The sequence below is a fragment of the Amphibalanus amphitrite genome, unplaced genomic scaffold, assembly GCF_019059575.1.
Source record: "Amphibalanus amphitrite isolate SeventyFive unplaced genomic scaffold, NRLGWU_Aamphi_draft 000777F_arrow, whole genome shotgun sequence".
NCBI lineage: Eukaryota > Metazoa > Arthropoda > Thecostraca > Balanomorpha > Balanidae > Amphibalanus > Amphibalanus amphitrite.
In genome coordinates this window covers 255457-272397 of record NW_024882271.1, presented here as the reverse complement: position 1 = coordinate 272397, position 16941 = coordinate 255457, and the positions used below count along the sequence as shown (strand labels likewise).

General features: G+C 51.6%; 2 protein-coding genes across 2 annotated transcripts; both read right to left on the bottom strand.

Moving 5' to 3' along the window:
• Positions 1 to 13392: 13392 nt before the first annotated feature.
• LOC122366005 lies at positions 13393 to 13998 on the bottom strand. Its single transcript, XM_043337734.1, has one exon. It carries the CDS (start codon positions 13996 to 13998, stop codon positions 13393 to 13395), a length of 606 nt encoding a protein of 201 aa, XP_043193669.1.
• A 77-nt stretch (positions 13999 to 14075) lies between these two features.
• On the bottom strand, positions 14076 to 15008 carry LOC122366003. The gene has a single exon (XM_043337733.1). The coding sequence runs from the start codon at positions 15006 to 15008 to the stop codon at positions 14076 to 14078; it is 933 nt and encodes a 310-aa protein (XP_043193668.1).
• Positions 15009 to 16941: the final 1933 nt, after the last annotated feature.

The window sequence follows — 16941 nt, the reverse complement described above, 5'->3', positions numbered from 1 at the left end:
ATCATTAAAAAAACTGGCTTACATCTCCGCGATGACCAGCTATCTCCGTGGCTTAGTAGTTAGTGTGCCGAGTGTACCCACCTCGTAATCTAAAGGTGGCTGGCTCGTGGCCGGTTAGCCTCAAGTGTTTGAACACGCATTCGTTTTTTAAGTATAGCATCTGGCCAGCCGGCAAATGTCGTGAGGGCTAATGTTCGTATCTAAGTAGCATTTGGCCAGTCGGCAACTGCCGTGAGGGCTGTACATATTTACGCATGTTAGATTAGGTCAGGTCACGTCAGGTCAGGCTAGGTTTGCTTTGGTTTGGGGCAGAAAGAAGCATCTCCGGGTAGCGCCTCTCTTTGGTTGCTAAAACGAAACACGCGAGTGCCAGACATTCCGAAGTCCAAAAGGCAGTTACGTAGACGTCTGCCCATTCTGGATTTTTTATATGATGTAGCTTATGTATGGGAGAATAAAATATGAGAAAATCAGCAAAATCGAAGGGTACCCATTTTTCAGAAAATCAAAATTTATTTTTTGAATTTTAATTTAGTTCATTAATTAGTTAACTATGTCAATATTGTTATCCTCAAATTAAAGCCTGATCTATTCCCTCCATTTCACACTTTGTCTCATGGTGATATGTCTAAAACTTCAATGGTTATGACGCTTTAAAGATGATAATGTGCCTTGCCTAAGTCAATGTTTGATGACGTGTATCTCGGAAACGTGACGTCATATCTTGACAAAAACATGTCTCCTTTCTTTTCACATACAGATGAGTAGTTTCACAAAGTTTCGCAAAAATCGGAGGAGGTGAGGTTCAAAATGGTCATTTTTTGTCTCACTTGACGTGGAATGCCCCTTTCCCTAGAAGCTCCGTGAACGGTGAAACATTTTATCTTTGACCTGACCTGTGACGTCATCGGTGACCCCGAGGTCAATGAAGTTTGGTTTCCCACGACAAATTTGACAGGGCTATTGAACGCCGTTTGAATTTTCCGGATCCGTCCAGTAGTTTCGGAGATACGGGGGGGGGGCTAAAAAGTGCCCCCCCCCACCGCGCGGAAGGTGGCTGGTAGGCCCACCGCCTGCCGGGTTAAATACCACCAAAACTCAGACGCTGCTTGGGGCATTAGTGTTGCCCCGGAGGGGCAACACCCCCCCCCCCGGACGGGGGGAGTGCAAACGGGGCAGCTTTTCAGCAGGGGGGCAAAAGAGGCGCATTTCAATTATCTCCCATTAACTTACAATGGGGAGGCTGCAAAATTGACCGCTGACCTTAGGTCACCGATATAGAAATTCCGGGATATCCCTCGCCGGACCTATTGGTTTTCTACATACGCGCCGGCCGAGGGGGGGGGGGCGGGTACAACCCCCCTCGCCGTTTCGCCCCTGGTGGAGCTAGCGCGTCGCAGAAAAAACGAGCGTGTGCGCCGTTATGAGACGCAGAGATTGGTACCCGATTTTAAGTTCCTAGGTCAACCGGTGACCTCTGAGGTCAGGTCAAGTGCCCCAGGGTACGGTTCAGTGTTTGGTGAATAACTTCGCAAAAAAACGGCCACAGAGCCGCGATTTTGGCAGCATCGTGTTCGCCTTGCTCAGGCGCGTCGAATGATATACTTTTTGTCCGGGTCAGGTCAACTTTGGGTGTTGACCTCAGGTCAAGGTCAGGTCAGCACCCGCAGGTCACGAAGTTGGTTGAAAGAGGTCATGTCGCATATCATTCGATTCGGCAGGTCTTCCTGATTCCATTGGTGGCTTTCTTGACTCGCTAGCTCAATTTGATCAAGAGTTATTGACGAAAAACTAATATGACCTTGATGACGTCATAAATGACGTCACGCAAGGTCAACATTGCAAAAGTGACGCATCTAACCTTGCAAGCAGTGCATCAAATCACGATTCTGTGTGCTTGAGATAGTTGGAGATCGTTCCCGGCGCCAGAATAGCAGTTTTCATTTTTCCCCGTTGACTTATAACCCGCGCCCCGTTGGGCTCTGCCGAGCAACGCGCCCGGTTGGGGGGGGCCATTTTGGCCCCCCCCTAAGATCTCGAGAACCACGCAACATAGCGACAAGCGGTAAACGGCGTTGGATAGCCCCAACGGGGAACTACCTTGTGACCCAATTTCATTGACCTAGGTCAAACCGATGACGTCACAGGTCAGGTCAAAGGTCCAATTTTCACCGTTTACAGGCACTTCAAGAAATGCGTTGTAAAATCGAGTAAAATGCATTTCATTGAAAATCATCGATTGGGAAATGTTCTTCAAACACATATTTTGCTATTTGAGGTCACTGATACCAGGTCAGGTCACAGAGGTCAGGTCACGGGGGGGTCACAATATGAAAGTGTCGTGTGATACATGTTTTATGGTCCATTTTACATGACAAATGCGATTATATGGGCCAGGTAGCCTTTGGGGCCAGCTTAGATCACGTTTTGGTCAAGGTCAGGTCAAGGTCAGGTCAAGGTCAGGTCAAATTGGGTCAAATTTCAAAGTTATTATTTTTGCATAAAATGGGTATCGAATCGATGCAGCTCGTCACGGGGAGTTCAATGGTGGTCTTTGTTTTGCCGTACGTAGTCTAGAATTGCTAAAAATTGAGTTCAAAAATTTGACGTCATCATTTTTGAACAGTTTTTTCGCTATAACTTGGCCAAAAAACGAGATATCGATCTGAAATTTGGTATGTAGATAGAAGAGCGCTGGGACTATCACATATATTCCGGTTTTTTCGAAATTCGGAAAAATTTTGGATTTTTCCAAAGTTTTTCTAAAAAAATCAGTTTTTTGAATTTTTTTTTGGTCAAAAACCAAAAATTTTGAAAATCCGAGATAGCAGTTTTGTAGCGCCGCTTTTTGTCTACTAGACCATATAAAGAACTTTGAAATTGCTTGATAACTGTAGATTTGGTGAGCGTTTCAAGATTGCATGTTTTTTGCTCATTTTTGCTCGAACATGACCTCAGTTTGACCTCAATAACTCCTGACCTAAGGTGACCTAAGACTTGAAATTTGGTGTGAAGGTGTCAAATTGATGCCCGGGAAGGTACTGAAAATTTGGCGGCGCTGCGCGCCGCCGTTTTCTTGCTATTCAGGAAAAACCACAGGGGGGGGCCAAAATGGCCCCCCCCCCCCAACGGGGCGAGGGATAATGGTGAGGTCACGAAAATGACCTGACCTCATATGACCTTTAGGAAAAATCCGAGATACACAAGTTGTGAGACTCATAATGGATACTAGATCCTGCAAGTTTCATTTCCCTGTGACATCTCCTCTGGCAGTGAGGGCGTTGCGAAGTTGCGACATCTGAAGACCGTGCAGAGGTTCACTTATGACGTCATAGGTCAGTGACCTGACCTGACCAAAAAATGCGGTTGGTGTCAAAAGATGCGGCTTGGATCAAAGGTCAGGTATGCCAAGTTTCAGCTCTCTATCGCCAGCGTGTTCGGAGCTATCGCGAAAAAACCCTATGGGGGGGCGGCACCCGCCCCCCCCCCTCGGCCGGCGAGGGTTAAAGGTACACTTTGTACGCAGTGTTGCTCTTATCAATCGCTGTAAGTTCAAATCGATGGGCCAATCGCTGACCAGGTAAGAATCGGGGTAGCTATGGTCGACATTGAAACTTTTTATGAGGTGAGGTCAGTTAAAGTGACCTGGTGGCCTGACCTTGCACGACCTGGGTCTGAAATTTCCACAACATGTGCGGAAAACATGTAGGAACAGGTGTGCTAAGAAACGGCGGCGCTGCACTCCGCTGCTTTTGAGGCATTCACAAAAATCTGAGGGGGGGGGGGGCGTGAAATGACCCCCTCCCCCACCACCACCACGTCGCGGGTTAACAAAATGTTTACATTTATACCCCAAAACCAGCCTTAATAGCCGTTTTCACGACGGCCATCTGGTACACATCTGGTGCATATTTGACACAGATTAGGTGCAGATTTGGTCAAATCAGGTTCAGTGTGTCTTACTAGCTATCAGCTGGGGCTGCACTAATTGCTTATATGCCTGCTTTGTCATATTATCAGAGAGTATCATCGATGAAAACACTTAAATAAATTCATAAAATACAGATATTTGCTGTAAAAGAGATTAGAAGCAGATTTGGTCAAATTAGGTGCACTCGCCGGGTAGTCCGTCGTAAAACGGCCATTATTGACCTAGAGTCACCTAAGTTTCCACATACCCTGTAGTTTCGGGGTTTCAAAGTGTAATAGGAATCGATTGCGAGAGGGGTGCGGACCCCCCCATGACCCTCCACGTTATGAAAAAGGACCTGGCGGTCTGGCGCGGGTTAATCCGACTGTTTTATCAATCGCTTATTTTGTGGCTACCTAGTTTTTCTCGTATAAATCAGTCTTCTGCCGTTGAACCTGTCTTTGAAAACCAGTTTATGAACCATAAAAACCGGTTTTTGTATGCTAAGTGTTTAAAAAAGAATGAGCTCGTTGTCAAGGAAGCTACTCATTAGGCGATTGGATCGAATTGTTCGGTCATCGGTGGACTTGCAAAAACAACGTGAATGTAGCTGTGATAGGCTTATCATGAGATCTTAACCGTGATGCTATTCTCTTAAGTTTCGTGTTGTTCTGCTCTATCGACTGGCGCTAATGGTGATTATATGTAGTCATGCGAACCCCCAGGGCCTGCACGCCGGGACCGATCGCGGTTCCAGCGAGGTGCTGTGGCTGTCATGTGGTGTCGGCCGGCAGACCGGTCAGCGATCAATGTCTGTCAGGTGTCAGTGGCAGTGTATTCAGATTCAGGTTTAGCTGTGTAGTTTTGTCGAAGGTCCACAGCAAAAAGTGGCTTTTCACCTGACACGGACCGATAAAGCCGATATAACATGGGGTAAATGAACATGGCATCATCATAATAGACACAAAGTACGTGACACCACATTCACACCGTACCATATCAGTGATGTCTGGTAAGGGTTGTGCATTCTGCCTCTCGACGGAAGGATGACATATAAGTAACCAAGTTTATGTTTTGCTGAGCATACAGGAAGGCCTTAACCCGGCACCGCATGGCTATTTCCGTACCCACGACAGCCTGGGGGGGGGGGGGGTCGGATCCGACCCCCCCCCCCCTGTTATCTCGAGAACCAATGGTCGTATCGAGCCCCGCGAGGCGGCGTTCGAAAGGTCTCTACGAGACCTTCCCAAAGCACTCTTAAGATTTTAAGATTGAGGTCAACTTTCGGGTCAAGGTCAGGTCAAAGGTCAAATTTAGGGGTTTTGCATGAATCGGCTTACGGACAGCGGAATCGATAGCTGCTGCTCGAAACTCACCAAAAATGACCTCAAAGGCCTAGTGAAGGTACCATGTGCGTATAGGGGTCATACGAAGTACGGGTCAAGGTCAGGTCAGGTCACGAAAGGTCACGGTTTTCACTTTCTGCTACATGGGCGTGCGACACATGTTTTATGGCTTATTTTTTCACGCCGAATCCGATGGTAATGGTTATATGTGACCCCAAGTCACTGTGCTAGAGATAAGTGTGCATTGAAAGCATAAAAAAATCGTTTATTTATACTATACATAACTAAACGAGGGCTAAGAAAAAAATTCAATTTTTCAACTTTTTATTTTTGACATAAAAATGCACTTTTCTGAAAGAACTTTGTCCCAGAAATCTAGTGGTGCCATTTGTTTTCACATGCGATGTTCAGAAGTGCCTCTAATTCACGAAAATGCTTATGACCTCACCATGCCCTATGCATGTTGGAGCTATTTTTTACAATTTGGGGGTCAAAAATCAAGATAGAAAGTTGAAATTTGGGACATCTTATGTTCTAATAGAGCTCTACAACATATATTCCGTTTTTTTTTTGGAAATTCCCAACATTTTGGATTTTATTTGCTATTTTCAAAAAAATATAGTTTTTTGAATTTTTAGGGGTGAAAAACGCATTTTATGGAAAATCCGAGATAGCCATTTTAAAGAACTCGTTGAGCTGCGTCTTTTCTTGTCCTTAATATGCAATTTGCTTTAACCCGGCAGGCGGTGGGCCTACCAGCCACCTTCCACGCGGTGGGGGGGGGGCACTTTTTTGCCCCCCCCCCGTATCTCCGAAACTACTGGACGGATCCGGAAAATTCAAACGGCGTTCGATAGCCCTGTCAAATTTGTCGAGGGAAACCAAATTTCATTGACCTCGGGGTCACCGATGACGTCACAGGTCAGGTCAAAGATAAAATGTTTCACCGTTCACGGGGCTTCTAGGGAAAGCGCTATAACACCGAGTAAAACGCATTTTGTCGAAAATCAGCGATAAGGCGTCAGTTGTCTAGTACATATGTTGCTATTAGAGGTCACTGGTCATACCAGGTCAGGTCACAGGTCAGGTCACCAAAGGTCACCAAGGGTCACCACATGAGCCCAACTTTACTAAGGTTATGCGATGCATGTTTTATGGCCAGTTTTTCATTTCCAACTCAATGGTGTTGGTTACAAGACCATCAGGCACGGTTTAGGTCACTTTCTGGTGGAGGTCAGGTCAAGGTCAGGTCAAAAAAGGTCAAATTTCAAAGTTGATATTTTTGCATAAAATGGGTATTGATTCGATGCAGCTCGTCACGGAGAGTCTAATGGTGGTCTTTGGTTTGCGCTACGAGGTCTAGAATTGCTAAAAATTGAGTTTGAAAATTTGACGTCATCAATTTTGAACAGTTTTTTCGCTATAACTTGGCCAAAAAAAGAGGTATCGATCTCAAATTTGGTATGTAGATAGAAGGCGGTAGGGGCTATCACATATATTCCGGTTTTTCCGAAATTCAAAAAACTTTTTGGATTTTTTGGCTATTATATTCAAAAAATCTATTTTTTAATTTTTGGGGGTCAAAATCCAAAAAAATTGAAAAACCGAAATAGCAGTTTTGTAGCCCTTTAAATTCCACACCTTTTATGTCTAAAACATTTTTCTGTATTTCTAAAGCTGTAGGCCTGACAGCTCTTCCCGCGAAACCTTTTTTGGGGTCGAAAATGGCAAAAATGACGTCACTCTGACGTCATTAGCGGCCAACCTATTATAGCCTTTGGAAAAATTTTTGGTCACCATGTGCGCTAGCTGCTCCCGGGAGGGTACTGAAAGTTTGGTGACGATCGGCGCAGCGGTTCTCGAGATATATCGAAAAAACTAAAGGGGGGCAAAAAATGCCCCCCCCCCCCCACCGCCTGGAAGGTTAAACTCTGATTTTTGGCGATTTTTTAAACATTTACCACTTTTTGACTAAAAACGCCATGTAGTTACATCACTAAAATCGATATATATCAAAAAATTTTGGGAATTTTTTCTTAAAAATTGAAAAAAAAATCTTAAAAACAGGAGACGTCAAATTGATGGGGGAGAAGGTATGCCAAGTTTCAAGTAGATAGCGAAAGGGGTTCATGAGTTATTCAAGAAAAACGGAGGGGGGTGGTCGGATCCGACCCCCCAGGCGGTCGCGGGATAAGTTTATTGTTTTATTCATTTGTTTTAAACTAAGACTGAAAGTAAATATTAAAAATTGAGGTTTTTGCCCGACGTTTCAAATGAATAACAAATGAGTAACAATTAACTTAACCCTCGCCGGCCGAGGGGGGGGGGCGGGTGCCGCCCCCCCCCCAATAGGGTTTTTTTCGCGATAGCTCCGAACACGCTGGCGATAGAGAGCTGAAACTTGGCATACCTGACCTTTGATCCAAGCCGCATCTTTTGACACCAACCGCATTTTTGGGTCAGGTCAGGTCACTGACCTATGACGTCATAAGTGAACCTCTGCACGGTCTTCAGATGTCGCAACTTCGCAACGCCCTCACTGCCAGAGGAGATGTCACAGGGAAATGAAACTTGCAGGATCTAGTATTCATTATGAGTCTCACAACTTGTATATCTCGGATTTTTCCTAAAGGTCATATGAGGTCAGGTCATTTTCGTGACCTCACCATTTTAAGTCAATGGGGAAAAATGAAAACTGCTATTCTGGCGCCGGGAACGATCTCCAACTATCTCAAGCACACAGAATCGTGACTTGATGCACTCCTTGCAAGGTTAGATGCGTCACTTTTGCAATGTTGACCTTCCGTGACGTCATTTATGACGTCATCAAGGTCATATTAGTTTTTCGTCAATAACTCCCGACCAAATTGAGCTAGCGAGTCGAGAAAGCCACCAATGGCCTCAGGAAGACCTGCCGAATCGAATGATATGCGACATGACCTCTTTCGACCAACTTCGTGACCTGGGGGTACTGACCTGACCTTGACCTGAGGTCAACACCCTAAGTTGACCTGACCCGAACAAAAAGTATATCATTCGACGCGCCTGAGCGAGGCGAACACGATGCTGCCAAAATCGCGGCTCTGCGGCAGTTTTTTTGCGACGTTATTCACCAAAAACTGAACCGTACCCTGGGGCACTTGACCTGACCTCAGAGGTCACCGGTTGACCTAGGACCTTAAAATCGGGTACCAATCTCTGCGTCTCGTAACGGCGCACACGCTCGTTTTTTCCGCGACGCGCTAGCTCCACCAGGGGCAAAACGGCGAGGGGGGGTCGTACTCGCCCCCCCCCCCCCCTCGGCCGGCGCGTATTTAGAAAACCAATAGGTCCGGCGAGGGTTTGTAGCGTAGTTATATTGTCCTTGGCCGCTACTTCATATAATATCAGAACGCGTGTTGAATGGTGATAATAACGTGGGTATATTAAAGACTTGGTAAACACGTGCGTCGCGGAACAGAACCATAAACGGAAGAAAGAGTAGCGTCTCCAGAGTTGAAAATACAGAAAATATGTTAATAATAAATACGGTTTGAGAAATGATTGTCGGCTATGTTGATAATTTACATACGAAATAATTTACTATGAATAATTGTAAAGCAAGGAGGTAAATGTGATATATGAATAACAAGCTCCAATACTAGACAAAATGTGGTGCCACCTAGCGGTACACACGCAGGTTATATGTGCCGGCGCAGCGGCGATATGGCGCTAGCAGCGATGATGTGGCGCTAGTGAGGTCCGGCACGGCCGACGGGGCGGTAGCGTCGGTGCCGGGCCCACATGAATGTAGCGTAGTTATACTGTCCTTGGCCGCTACTTCATATAATATCAGAACGCGTGTTGAATGGTGATAATAACGTGGGTATATTAAAGACTTGGTAAACACGTGCGTCGCGGAACAGAACCATAAACGGAAGAAAGAGTAGCGTCTCCAGAGTTGAAAATACAGAAAATATGTTAATAATAAATACGGTTTGAGAAATGATTGTCGGCTATGTTGATAATTTACATACGAAATAATTTACTATGAATAATTGTAAAGCAAGGAGGTAAATGTGATATATGAATAACAAGCTCCAATACTAGACAAAATGTGGTGCCACCTAGCGGTACACACGCAGGTTATATGTGCCGGCGCAGCGGCGATATGGCGCTAGCAGCGATGATGTGGCGCTAGTGAGGTCCGGCACGGCCGACGGGGCGGTAGCGTCGGTGCCGGGCCCACATGGCTCCCCCCCTAGACGCGTCGGCCAGGAGGGTCGGCGAAGGTGACGCGACGGTAACGGGCAGGCGGCTGTATAGCACGGCCAGACCGAGTCCGCAGGATGGGCGCCGGCGGCGACGCGGTGGACGACGCGGCGGGTCCGTGGCGGACGCCAGCACGCCGAGCGGCCGGTGCAGTCGGTGGGCGTGGCTCGGCAGGCGGCGCGCCGGCCGGTGGCGGCGCGGGCGGCGCACGGGCCGCCGGCGGGGCGAGCGGCGCCGTCGCTCGTGCTGCAGGAGCCGGGGATCCGTCAGCCGGCGCAGGCGGTAGAGCGATGAAGAGCTCCGGCGCTGAGTGTCGGACCGCGGCCGCTGTGCGCTGCGGGCGGGCGGCGGTAGGCGGGGGCGTGGCCGGCGCGGCGCAGGCCAGGTAGGCCGGCTTCACCCGGTCCAGTGAGATGACGTCCGGGCGGCCGCCGCGGTCCACGGTGATTGTTTTTGGCGTTCTTGCCAACACGCGGTACGGCCCGGCGTACCGGTGGGCGAGCGGCGGCTTCACGGCGTCTTGGCGCACGAACACGTGCGAGGCGTGCTCCAGGGCGCGCGGCACGTAGGACGGGGCGGCTGATGCGGTCCGTGGCGCCGTCGGACGCAGCGCCGCCATGGTGCGCTGCAGGTTGGCGGCGAATGAGGCCGGTGTCGGCGGCTCGGAGGCGGACGGAGCGATGAGCTCGCCCGGCAGGCGGAGCGGCGCTCCGTAGACCAGCTCGGCAGTGCTGCAGCCCAGGTCCTGCTTGAGCGCCGCGCGGATGCCGAGCAGCGCCAGGGGTAGAGCCTCCGTCCAGTGGGCGGGCGCGGCGGCGCGCAGCGCGGCCTTGAGCTGCCGGTGCAGGCGCTCCACCATCCCGTTGGCCTGGGGGTGGTACGCCGTGGTCCGGCGCCGCGCGCAGCCGAGGAGAGCGGACAGCTCAGCCCAGAGCGCCGACTCGAATTGGCTGCCCCGATCGGTGATGATTTCGTCCGGGACGCCGAACCGAGAGATCCAGCCGGAGATCAGCGCCCGGGCGACCTCTCGCGCCGTGATGCCGCGCAGCGGGATCGCCTCCGGCCAGCGGCTGTACCGGTCCACCACCGTCAGAAGATAAGAGTAGCCCTCAGACGGCGGCAGCGGGCCGACCAGGTCGGCGTGCACTTGTCGAAACCTGTCGGCAGGGGGCGGGAACGAGGCGGGCGGCGCTGTCGTGTGCCGGTGGATTTTGGTGCGCTGGCACGGGATGCAGGTGCGCGCCCAGAGTGCGGCGTTCCTCTTCACCGACGGCCACACGAACCGCCGCGTGACCAGGTCGACGGTGGCGCGCACGCCCGGGTGGGCCAGGTCGTGCACGTGCCGGAAGTAGGCGCGCCGGAGCGGCGCCGGGATCCACGGGCGCGGCGCGGCCTGCGATTCGTCAACCACCAGGGTGCGGCCGCTGGGGAGACGGGCGTCTCGCAGCTGCAGTCCGTGCTGGGTGGATCGGAAGCGGGCCAGCTCCTGATCCTCCTGCTGACAGGCGGCGAGCTCGTCGAAGTCGTCGACGGCCGGGCTGGGGCTGGTCAGCATACAGACGGCTCGGGACAGCGCGTCAGCTGCGGCGTTGTCGGCGCCGGGGACGTGTCGCACATCCGAGGTGAACTGGAGGATGTAATCCAGCTGGCGCGACTCACGCGGTGAGTGGCTGTCCGAGGCAGAGGCGATGGCGTGCGTCAGCGGCTTGTGGTCAGTGAAAACCACCAGCTGGCGGCCCTCCACGGCGTGCCTGAAGTGCTTGATGGCCAGGTAGACGGCCAGCAGCTCCCTGCCGAAGGTGCTGTACCTTGTCTCTGGCTTCCTCAGGCCGCGGGAGAAGAAGCCGAGCGGCTGCCAGGCACCGGACACGAACTGCTGCAGGACAGCTCCCACGCCTGTGTCTGAGGCGTCCGCTTCCCAGTAAACATGCCGACGTCGGCCCGACGTCGGCCGACGTCGGGGTGACGTCGGCAACTCGGCATCCGCACGCCGACGTCGGCCCGACGTCGGTCCAACCTCGGCACGACGTCGGCTGGATGTCGGATATGCCCGCATGTACCGACGTCCAGCCGAGGTCCAGCCGACGTCGGGCCGACGTCGGACCGCGATCAATTGCTGAGGTCCAGCCGACGTCGGGCCGACGTCGGGGCGACGTCGGACCGACATCGGCCGTTGTTTTGACCGTTAAAATAATATAAAATACATGTTTCATGTTTCATAAAGAGCTTCTGTATTCGAAATATCCTCAGGAAACTCAAATCTTCCTCCACGCCGCAACCCCCTGATCCGGACTGGACGGGAAACTTTATCCCATTTGGGATTGCCCGTAAGCCGAGCTCGCCCGTAGCCGGGTGCGGTCAGTGCTTGGGGGCTGCTCGGCCTATCCTTTGGTCAGGCTCAGCCCCGGCAACTCACCATCACCAGGGCCGGGCCCAGTTCATATAGAAAGGCCAGTCGGCAAGTGTCACTTTGCCAAAGTGCCACTTATCAAAGGGACACTATGGGAAACGTTGGTGCAGGTGTGTAAGAGTGGCTATATGAATCCATTGCGGGGTCGCCCTTTTCAATAAGTGTCACGTAACAGCAATGGGACCAGGGACTCTATATGAACTGGACCCAGGGTGCTCGCCAAGAAGACCAATGTCTCCATCCTATCATCTTTCCGGCTCTGAAATGGTCTTGTCAGACCGAAAGGGCATAACCCAACAAAACAAACTGAATTTGATATCTGGCTGCGTGGTGTAGTGGTTAGCGCACTAACCTCCCGTTCAAATCACACGGGGTTCGAATCCCATCGCAGGCTGATACTTTTGGCCTAAACATGCCGACGTCGGCGACTGGGGGGCTCGAATCCCGCCGCCGGTTGATATTTTTGGCGCGTAGTCCCAATAAACATGCCGACGTCGGCCCCGTCGGTCCAACGACGAACGATCTCGTCAACCTCGGCAAACGACCTCGGCCCGACGTCGGCTCGACGTCGGCTGGACTTCGGCTGGACGTCGGAACATGCGGGCATATCCGACGTCCAGCCAATGTCGGCCCGAGGTTGAACCGACGTTGGGCCGAAATCGGGCCGAGCCTCGGCCCGACGTCGGGCCGACGTCGGCATGTTTACTGGGTTGGATGCTGATAGGCGCGCTGGGCACTTGGTGGGTGAGCAGAACAGCAGAGGAGACCGCATCCTTGCTCTGCTGGAAGGCCTTGGAGGCCTCCTCCGTCCACACCAGGGGGCGGTCCTGTCGTGAGGTGGACTTGAGGGTGAGCAGGCTGTACAGTGGCTGCAGGTGGTCAGCTGCTCGACGCAGGAAGCGATGGTAGAAGGTCACCATTCCGATGAACTTTCTCAGCTGGCGCTCCGTTTGTGGGGTTGGGAAGTCAGTGATGGCTTTCACTTTGCTGGGGAGAGGCGAGATGCCTGCCGACGAGACATGGTGGCCGAGGAAGTCCAGCTCGGCCACCCCCAGCTGACTCTTTGCCTTGTGCACCTTGATGCCGTGCTGAGAGAGGCGCTTGAAGACGGTGTGGAGGTGCTCTCTGTGCTGGGCGGCCGACTCGCTGGCCACCAGGATATCGTCTATGTAGACGAAACAGCCAGGCAGGTCTCGGAGCACCTCATCCATCAGGCGCTGGCACGTCTGGGCAGCGTTGCGGAGGCCGAACGGCATCATCTGTGCTTCGAAGAGGCCAAATGGAGTGGTTAGAGCGGTTTTGGGAATGTCGGAAGGCTCAACGGGGATCTGATGGAAGGCGCGCTGGAGGTCAAGCTTGGAGAAGACAGTAGTGCCATGTAAGTTGGATGAGAAGTCCTGGATATGCGGAAGAGGATAGCGGTCAGGGATGGTAGCTTTGTTGAGACGTCTGTAGTCCCCACAGAGACGGAATTGTCAAGGCTGTCCCTTCGGCTCCAGGTGGATTGGTGATGCCCAGCTGGACTTTGACGGTCTGAACGTGCCGCTGTCCAGGAGCATGGCCATCTCTCCTTTGGCTGCCTTCAGCTTGTCCGGGGCCAGTCTGCGGGGCCTAGACACCTGAGGCGGTCCAGTGGTCTCGATGTGGTGGGTGGTGTTGTGGACCACCTTGGCTGGTCCAGCAGGGGGTGTGGTCACATCAGGGAACTCACTCCAGAGGTATTCCAGAGTTGTTGTGAGCTGCAGTCCTCGGATGCCTGCTGGAGTGTCAGGGTGAGTAGAAGCAGCTGTCGCTACCACAACCCCAGACGGCAGGCTCAGGGTGCCAGCTGCCATGTCGATGGACAGCTGGTGATGGCGCAGAAAATCTGCTCCCAGTATGGCCGTGGTGGTGTCAGCAACCAGGAACGTCCAGGGGAACTGGCAGCCCCCCAGCTCCAGCGGGATCCGCACCTGTCCATGGACAGCGATGGATGAGCCGTTTGCTGCCTTGAGGCTGGGTCCGATGGCTGGTTCCAGGCTGGAGTTGGCAGGCACGCTGGCTGGTGGCAGGGTGCTCACCTGGGCGCCTGTGTCGACCATCAGGGTGAGCGAACCGTCGCTCACGTGGAGGAGGCGCGCCAGTTGTTGCTGGCCCGAGGGATCAGGCGCTGCTCCCTTCAGGCCTGGCCGTTTTCCTGCTGGGCTGGTGTCCACGAGCAGGGCTCCGAGCATTTGCGTGCAGCTGCTCCGAACCTGTGGTGATAAAAGCAGAGCTGGTTCAGCTGCTGCTGCTGCCCCCGCCTCTGGGACGGTGAGCGGGCCCTGGAGTGGCGGCTGTTTGATCGACCTCTGTAGCGGTGCTGCTGGTCCTGCTGGCCATAGTTGCCCTGACGCAGGCTGGTCACGTCGGTCTGCATCTGACCGATGGCAGCCGTGAGGGCAGCGACGGAGGCGGTCAGCTGGTCCAGTGCAGACTGGTTGGGCGGCTGTGGCGCTTGGTGCACTGCACTGACGGACAGTGCCGGAGTGTTGGCCTCCATGAAGCGGTCGGCCGCTGCAGCTAGTTCTGGCAGTGGAATGTCCTCTGGCAGCAGGGAGAGGGCGGCTCGGGCAGACTGGGGGAGGCGCTGCTTGTACAGCGTCCTCAGCAGGCCGTTGTCTGCTGGCAGGACGCCTGCCATGGCCAGCTCCCCCTGCATGCGGCGCAGGAGTTCAGAAGGCCTCTGGTCGCCGAGCTGCTGGTGCCGCAGTAGAGCCTCCAGGCGAGAGGCACGAGACTGGGCCAGCCTCTCTCGAAGGGCCGCCGTCAGGGTGGCATATGACGGTGCTGGGCTGCTGATAACATCCCTCACTTGAACGGCAACCTCGGTGGGCAGGTTAACCACCAGCACCTGGTAGCGGGTGAGGTCATCGGTGATTCCAGCCACCCCCAGCGCGCACTCAACCTGCGACAGCCAGAGCTCCGTCTCCTCCGTGGAGAACGGGGGCAGCCGCAGGGAGGCGACAGGCCGGCTGGCGGCCGAGGCTGGGGGCGGGATGGCTGCTGTAGCCGGGCCAGTTGCGCTGACTGGAGGCGCTCCGTTGCCGGTTGTCTCGCCGTTGGTAGACATGTCCCAGGTGAGGCGGTCGCGGCGCACTTAAACACAATCACGAATCACTTATCACGCACTAAAAATCACTTTGGGGTCACCAATGTAGCGTATAGTTATATTGTCCTTGGCCGCTACTTCATATAATATCAGAACGCGTGTTGAATGGTGATAATAACGTGGGTATATTAAAGACTTGGTAAACACGTGCGTCGCGGAGCAGAACCATAAACGGAAGAAAGAGTAGCGCGACCCCCACCAAACACGATTTGGCAGCACTGTAAAGACGTCTGCTGGGCGTGTGCTGGGCGTGAAGTTTTCCCTTCACCATAGGGTTTACACACAAACTGGTCAAAGTTTGAGCCAGGATATACTAGTCTAAAAATGCAAAAAACGAACAAATTTTGGCATCAATAGATTCAGCATTTCATCGTGTGCCTCAAACCGTCCATCATTTGGCCTCAAAGGAGGTAAAAATTGTTCAAAATCGAAGTTGAAAAGATGCTTTCTGCGCACATAATCTGGTAGCAATCACGTGACCTGCTATAAGCAGCTTATCGATAATTTACAAACATAATTATTAATATGCTGCTTTAAACAACATTAAAGGAAATAGTTCACTTTCACGATATTATTTTTTTGCAATGGATTTATGATTTTTTATGTTCAAAATGATCAAAAAAAAAAATAAAACCTATTTATAACAAAATATTATTTTCTATATTTTGATATAGGAAGAACTTTTCAGTTTCTGTAAGGCACACGCGATCCAGTATGAAAAGAGCATGGGTCCCGAAAATTCTTCAGAAACTAGAGAAATTATCGCGGCCACCGGCATTTGGGCGATCTGCTGCTGCTGAATGTCCCTATTGATCAGTACGAGAATTTCTCTAGAGTTCTCGTAGATAATTTCTCTAGTTTCTGAAGAATTTTCGGGACCCATGCTCGTTTCATACTGGATGCAAATATATGCAAGGCACACATCCTCAATGCAAGACACCTTTTTCGGGACGAGAAATAGAATATCTTTGCCTAGGGTGATCGTTGGGCTGTAAAAGCTCCTGATTTATGCTCGTCTCAGCCCAGGCTACGGAACTGCTATTCCAGTTCAAAACTCATGTTAAAAAGTGAACTATTTCCTTTAATCATACATTTTGAGCTTTCAGTACCTACTTTAAATAAGGTCAAAACATCGCATAACACAAAAGTTAATACAATAGTCACGTGGGTGTCAGGAAATGTCACAGGTGCGTCAAATTTGTGACTGGGGCTTTACTTTTTGTTTACTTTCAAACATCGGATCTACCTGTTTCTTATAGGTATCTTGGAGTAGCGTCTCCAGAGTTGAAAATACAGAAAATATGTTAATAATAAATACGGTTTGAGAAATGATTGTCGGCTATGTTGATAATTTACATACGAAATAATTTACTATGAATAATTGTAAAGCAAGGAGGTAAATGTGATATATGAATAACAAGCTCCAATACTAGACAAAATGTGGTGCCACCTAGCGGTACACACGCAGGTTATATGTGCCGGCGCAGCGGCGATATGGCGCTAGCAGCGATGATGTGGCGCTAGTGAGGTCCGGCACGGCCGACGGGGCGGTAGCGTCGGTGCCGGGCCCACAGGTTAAGGCATTCCTGTACGCTCAGTAATACTTGTCAATTTATATACTTAACCCGCGCCGGGCCCGGAACATCCCTGCGGTTTTGTTCGTGCATCTTTTCCGCACATGTTGTGAAAATTTCAGACCCAGGCTGTCGTAGGTCAGGTCACCAGGTCACGCCAAGTGACCTCACCTCAGAAAAAAGAATGCTCGTCATAGCTACATCGATTGATTGATGACCTTGAAACTTTCAGCGATTTTAAAGCAACATTATCTATTAAATTTATATCTCGGAATTTTGATATCGGTGACCTAAGGTCAGGTCAATTTGGCGGCCTCTCC